The sequence below is a fragment of the Salvelinus sp. IW2-2015 genome, unplaced genomic scaffold (genome assembly GCF_002910315.2).
Source record: "Salvelinus sp. IW2-2015 unplaced genomic scaffold, ASM291031v2 Un_scaffold2734, whole genome shotgun sequence".
In the NCBI taxonomy this organism is placed as follows: Eukaryota; Metazoa; Chordata; class Actinopteri; order Salmoniformes; family Salmonidae; genus Salvelinus; species Salvelinus sp. IW2-2015.
Genome location: NW_019944038.1, coordinates 30739 through 37595, shown reverse-complemented (window position 1 = coordinate 37595; position 6857 = coordinate 30739). Strand labels below are relative to the sequence as shown.

At 48.3% G+C, this 6857-nt stretch overlaps 1 protein-coding gene across 1 annotated transcript in view; it reads right to left on the bottom strand.

Moving 5' to 3' along the window:
* LOC112074640 (glycogen phosphorylase, liver form-like) overlaps window positions 1-6857 on the bottom strand; it is a 33654-nt gene that overhangs the window by 16836 nt on the left and 9961 nt on the right. Inside the window, exons 8-12 of the mRNA XM_070440603.1 lie at window positions 6338-6501; window positions 5982-6096; window positions 5768-5869; window positions 5264-5411; window positions 4844-4902 (exon numbers count right to left, since the gene is read on the bottom strand). Of these exons, the coding sequence (XP_070296704.1) occupies window positions 4844-4902; window positions 5264-5411; window positions 5768-5869; window positions 5982-6096; window positions 6338-6501 (588 nt within the window). The remainder of the gene's footprint in view (window positions 1-4843; window positions 4903-5263; window positions 5412-5767; window positions 5870-5981; window positions 6097-6337; window positions 6502-6857) is intronic.

Below are 6857 nucleotides of genomic sequence, written 5' to 3'. Positions count from 1 at the left end.
CGGGTGTTGTCTGTGGTCCCCTCTACGTCCATCTGTATGTGTGTCTGTGGTCCCCTCTACGTCCATCTGTATTGTGTCTGTGTCCCCCTCTACGTCCAATCTGTATTTGTCTGTGTTCCCCTCTACGTCCATCTTGTATGTGTCTGTGGTCCCCCTCTACGTCCATCTGTGTGTGTCTGTGGAGTCCCCCTCTACATTCCGATCTGTTGTGTGTCTGTTGGTCCCCCTCTACATCCATCTGTGTGTGTCTGTGGTCCCCTCTACATCCATCTGTGTGTGTCTGTGGTCCCCCCTCTACATCCATCTTGCTGTGTCTGTGGTCCCCTCTACATCCATCTGTATGTGTGTCTGTGGTCCCCTCCTACATCCATCTGTATGTAATGTCTGTGGTCCCCCTCTAGTCATCTTGTGTGTGTGTGTGTTCAGTATGCGTTTGTCTGTGTGTGTGTTACCCCTGTACGTCCATCTGTGTGTGTCTGTGGTCCCCTCTACGTCCATCTGTGTGTGTGTGTCAGTCAGTATGCGTTTGTCTGTGTGTGTGTTACCCCTGTACGTCCATCTGTGTGTGTGTGGTGTGTGTGTGGTCAGTCATTTGGTGTCTGTCGGTCTGTGGTCCCCTCTAACGTCCATCTTGTATGTGTGTCTGTGGTCCCCTCTACGTCCACTGTATGTGTGTCTGTGGTCCCCTCTACGTCCATCTGTATGTGTGTCTGTGGTCCCCCTCTACGGCCATCTGTATGTGTGTCTGTGGTCCCCTCTACGGTCCATCTGTATGTGTGTCTGTGGTCCCCTCTACGTCAATCTGTATGTGTGTCTGTCCCCCTCTACGTCCATCTGGTATGTGTGTCTGTGGTCCCCCTCTACGTCCATCTGTATGTGTGTCTGTGGTCCCCTGCTATCCATCTGTATGTGTGTCTGTGTCACCTCTACGTCCATCTGTATGTGTGTCTGTGGTCCCTCTACGTCCATCTGTGTGTGTCTGTGGTCCCCCTCTACGTCCATCTGTGTGTGTGTGTCAGTCAGTATGCGTTTGTCTGTGTGTGTATTACCCTGTACGTCCATCTGTGTGTGGTGTGGTGTCAGTCAGTTTTGTGTCTGTCTGTCTGTGGTCCCTCTACACATCTTGTGTGTGTCTGTGGTCCCCCTCTACATCCATCTGTGTGTGTGTGTGTGGTGTGTGTGTGTGTGTGTGTGTGTGTGTGTGTGTGTGTGTGTGTGTGTGTCAGTATGCGTCTGTCTGTGTGTGTTACCCTGTACGTCCATCTTGTGTGTGTGTGTGTGTCTGTGTGTGTGTGTGTGTCAGTAATTGCGTCTGTCTGTGTGTGTGTTACCCCTGTACGTCCATCTCTGTGTGTGTGTGTTACCCCTGTACGTCCATCTCTGTGTGTGTGTGTTACCCCTGTACGTCCATCTCGGGTGTGTGTTACCCTGTAGTCCATCTGTGTTGTGTGTGTACCCCTGTACGTCCATCTGTGTGTGTGTGTGTTACCCCTCTACGTCCCTCTGTGTGTGTGTGTTACCCCTGTACGTCCTCTGTGTCTGTCTGTTGTGTGTGTTACCCCTGTACGTCCTCTGTGTGTGTGTGTGTGTGTGTTACCCTGTACGTCCTCTGTGTTTGTCTGTGTGTGTGTTACCCTGTACGTCCATCGTGTGTGTGTGTGTTACCTGTACGTCCATCTGTGTGTGTTGTGTTACCCTCTACGTCCCTCTGTGTGTGTGTTACCCTGTACGTCCATCTGTGTGTGTGTGTTTACCCTCTACGTCCCTCTGTGTGTGTGTGTACCCCTCTACGTCCTCTGTGTGTGTGTGTTACCCCTCTACGTCCCTCTGTGTGTGTGTGTTACCCCTCTACGTCCTCTGGTGTGTTGTGACCCCTCTACGTCCCTCTGTGTGTGTGTGTTACCCTGTACGTCCATTCTGTGTGTGTGGTTACGCCCTCTACGTCCCTCTGTGTGTGGTGTTACCCTCTACGTCCCTCTGTGTGTGTGTGTTACCCCTCTACGTCCCTCTGTGTGTGTTGGTTACCCTCAGTCCCTCTGTGTGTGTGTGTTACCCTCTACGTCCATTCTCGCCACGTCCTCCACCCTCATGCCGAAGATGAACATGTTCTCCTCTCCAGCCTCCTCTGCCATCTCTACGTTGGCTCCGTCCATGGTGCGCGATGGTGAGCGCTCCGTTCAGCATGAACTTCATGTTGCCAGTGCCTGACGCCTCCGTGCCAGCTGTGGAGATCTGCTCAGACAGGTCCGTGGCTGGGATTACTGTAGGTGGAAAATAGATGACAGAAAAACTGATCTCTCTAATACATGTATTTGTCTGTTTGTTGGTGTTCCAGGATGGCACCCTATTTGCTTAATAGGGCACTACTTCCCATAGGGCTCTGGTCAAAAGTAGGGCACTATATAGGGTATTAGAATGCCTTGTGATGCAATTCGAGATACAAGGACAATGATGATACTTTCTCACTGAAATAAAGTTTTTTGGAGGGGGGGGGGGGGTCATGAGATGGTAAGCCATTATAAGGGGATCCTACGAAGTCTTATGAAGCATATAACTGCTTCATAATGCATTACACTGTCTGCTTTAACTGTTAACATACCTTTCTCACCAGAGACCCCTGTCAGTTTCTCCAGGTAGATATTATAGATATTACCTTTCTCAGCCAGAAAGACTGAGCTCGTAGATATATAGTGGATAGTACAGTACGTTCTCCGGTAGATATATATAGTAGATATTACTTTCTCAGCCAGGAGACTGTAGTTCCAGGTAGTATGGATAGTACAGTAGCCCAGGTAGAATATAGTACTTTCTCAGCCAGGGAGACTCTGTATTCTCCAGGTGAGTATAGTATATATAGTAGATGATCAGTACCTTTCTCTGGGTAGATACTATAGTAGATATATAGTAGATAGATACAGTACTGTAGATCATAAGACTTCTCGCCAGGAGACGGTTTCAGGAGATATATATGGATGTGTGACTAGATACTTTTGCACTGTATATAGTAGATAGTACCTTTCTCAGCGGGAGGAACTCTGTAGTTCTCCAGTAGATGACCTTCAGTTTGCTGCCCACCACTGGTCTTTGTTGACCACATGTCCGACGCCGTGATCAGCTTTAAGATCTTCTTGCATGTGATACCCTGGGCAGCCTGTAGGGGAGACGACGCTCTCAAATCAAATCAAATGTATTTATAAAGCCCTTCTTTCATCACTGATATCTCAAAGTGGTACAGAAACCCAGCCCAAAACCCCAAACAGCAAGCAATACTGCGTGTAGAAGCACGGTGCATGGTGAACGTGGCTAAAGATGGAAGACTTCAGAAATATGTTATATATTTTATTTATAATTCTTATTTACAATGACTGGCCTACCCCGGGCCAAACCGGTCGATGCTGGGCCAATAGCGCGCCGCCTATGGACTCCCAATCCGGCCGGATTGTGATACAGCCTGGATATGATGTCATTGTTTCAGCATTATCGTCTTGAGTTTTTTAAACTACAGGTTTGCGATATGGTTAAATGTGCCAATAAATTCAACACAATCTACTTTTCGGTTTACAAATTGCAGCGTCTTGAAGCTAAAATTGGATCACGTATACTCTGCTACTGACCATACAAACAATCTGAAAGAGTAACACAGAGCACGTACCGATACGAGAACTAAAACAGGAATGTGGGTAAGTACATGGGGGCCGCCACTTTTATACACCTCCAGCTGTTCTCCTTTATGAGTCCCAAATGGCACCCTAAACTTTTTCCCTTTTATAGGGCCTCTACTCCAGACCGGGCTCTACTCCAGACCGGGGTCTCTCAGAGGCTCTACCTCAGACCGGGGCTCTACTCCAGACCGGGCTCTACTCCAGACCGGGGCTCTACTCCAGACCAGGGTCCACAGGGCTGCTACTCCAGACCGGGCTCTACCTCCACCAGCGGCTTCTACTCCAGACCAGGGCTCTACTCCAGACCAGGGCTACTGCGCAGGGCCTCTCTACCAGCCAGGGCTCTACTCCAGACGGGTCCACGGGGCTCTACTCCAGACGGGGCTCTACTCCAGACCGGGGCCTACTCCAGACGGGGCTCTACTCCAGACCGGGGCTCTACTCCAGACCGGGCTCTACTCCAGACGGGGCTCTACTCAACCAGGGCCGTTCCAGAGGGGCTCTACTCCAGACCGGGGCTCTACTCCAGACCGGGGCTCTACTCCAGACGCGCTCTACTCCAGACCGGCTCTTACTCCAGAGACCGGGGCTCTCTACTCCAGACCGGGGCTCTACTCCGACCGGGCTCTACTCCAGACCGGGCTCTACTCCAGACCAGGCTCTACTCCAGACCGGGCTTCTACTCCAGACCAGGGCTCTACTTCAGACCAGGGCTCTACTTCAGACAGGGCTTACTTCAGACCAGGCTCTACTGTCCAGACCAGGGCTCTACTCCAGACCAGGGGCTCTACTCAGACCGGGCTCTACTCCAGACAGGGGCTCTACTTCAGACGCAGGGGGCTTCCACAGGCGCTACTCCAGACCAGGGGCTCTACTCCAAGACCAGGGGTCCACGGGGCTCTACTTCAGACCGGGGTCCATAGGGCTCTGGTAAAACTTTATGCACTAAATAGGGAATAGGGTGCCATTTCAGACACAGCACTTTCATCCTCTCTCCTTGCCTCCTTCTCAAAACCAATCTGAGGAGAAGATCCACAGTTCCTTCCTTAGAGCCTTCTCCTCCAATTAATTTGAAAAGGACGAGAGGGGAGAGTACGTGGGGAATCGTGGGAAGACTCATTGMGAAAGAGTCCTAGGCTATTCAGGGAATGGGTTTTGAGTTGAGTGACTCACATACATACCTTACCACCAATGATCACAGTCCGGGGAACAAAAGGTGCTTTTGGGTTCTTCTTGATGCCTTCGAAAAAACAAACAAAATATTACTTGTTCACACTTTAAACAAGGTATTACATATTATAAATACTTAATGAAGCCTTAATAACCCTTTATAAGGCCTACATAGAAGCTTCACAAATCATTTATAAGCAGATGTCATTCTATAATCAAGGTGAATCCAGGTGAAAGCTATGATCCCTTATTGATGTCACTTGTTAAATCCACTTCTATCAGTGTAGATGAAGGGGAAGAGACAGGTTAAAGAAGGATTTTTAAGTGGTCTGTATAGGGGATAGGGTGCTGTGGTCTATATAGGGGATAGGGTGCTATGGTCTATATAGGGGATAGGGTGTCCCTTGGTAAGGACATTCAGAATGACGTACGGTTGTACATGGTGATAATGTGAAGGCAGTTGAGGAGCTGGCGCTTGTACTCGTGAATCCTCTTCACGTGGACGTCGAACATGGAGGACGGGTCGATGTTCACCTTGTACTCTTTCTCCAGGTACTGGGAAAACTTTACCTTGTTGTCCTGTGCACACAAATGCATAGATCACAACGGAAATGATTTGTAAAAGCTTTCTTGTGTTATTCTTGAGGACTTTATATGCAGTATAACTACTTATGCGGTTGAATTGTGTCTTTAAAATGTGAACAAAAACATGCCCCAACATGCCTTGTGTACCAAGGAACAAAATGGAATGGTGCAAACAATATTATATATATATATATAGGGGTCATTTTATGCCAATATTATTGTAAATATAACGAGTAGAACTCACAAATATGATCTGTTTCATGTTATGATCTGTTGCTAATTAATGATGGATCTGTTTCATGTTATGATCTGTTGCTAAATAAGTGGGAGGTTGATGTGGTAAGTCTTACCTGCTTGACATTAGAGACATCTCTAATGAAGGCATCATCATTGACCAGCTCATTGAGCTTCTGTAACTGACTGAGGTCTTTCACATATTCCTCCCCAATGGCCTAGAAACAAAGACAAAGTGCATGAACATGACATGGCAAATTAGAAAGAAAACAGAATAAGATAAAGCAACGGTCAAAGAGAGACAATGGTCAATAAAGATGCCAATTAAACCTCAGCGATTAGCTCAGCCAATCCCGGGTTACAGAGGAGGAGCCAGCGCCTAGGAGTGATGCCATTGGTCTTGTTCTGGAATTTATCCGGTTCTAATTCGCTGAAGTCTCGGAACCTTTCAAAACAAAAAGGAAATATTTTCTAGAATCTAAAAAGAGTTATTGGAGAGAGAAGATTGAAGACAGGGCTGTGTTCAATCGGGCACACCGTAGAAAAACAGTTCAAAGCGGTTTACAATGTAAAACAAAAATCAAGCTTTTCTGATTGGATAATTACAGACAGAACTTCAAAGTCAGTTTCAGTGTTTTCTTCCGTTTTGTGCCTACTGAACACGACCTAGACAAGACCCATCTTACACATCATTCTTGATGATGTTGGAGTGTATCTCTGCAACTCCGTTGACGGCGTGAGACCCCACGATGCACAGATGGGCCATGTTGACCCTCTTACCCCCGTCTTCCTCGATCAGAGACATCCTGCGTATCCTATCCAGGTCTCCTGGAAAGAGAGCTCCAATCCCCTGGGGCAACAGCAGAAACATTCAACCAGTCAGCTGGTCCCAATCTGCTCCACATCCCTCCTAAACCCTATGTAGTAAATCTGAACAGGCTGGACAGGTACAGTAGAAGCAGGGCATCGCTGTGGATTCCACCACAACTTCCATATTACACATCAACAAACGTGGACGAATTAGGGCCAAGAGGAGGAGTAGGGAGCTAATTGAGACGTACGGTCGCCTACCCCAGTGTCTACGGTAACCTACCCCCAGTGTCTACGGTAACCTACCCCCAGTGTCTATGGTACGGTCGCCAACCCCAGTGTCTACGGTAACCTACCCCCAGTGTCTACGGTAACCTACCCCCAGTGTCTACGGTA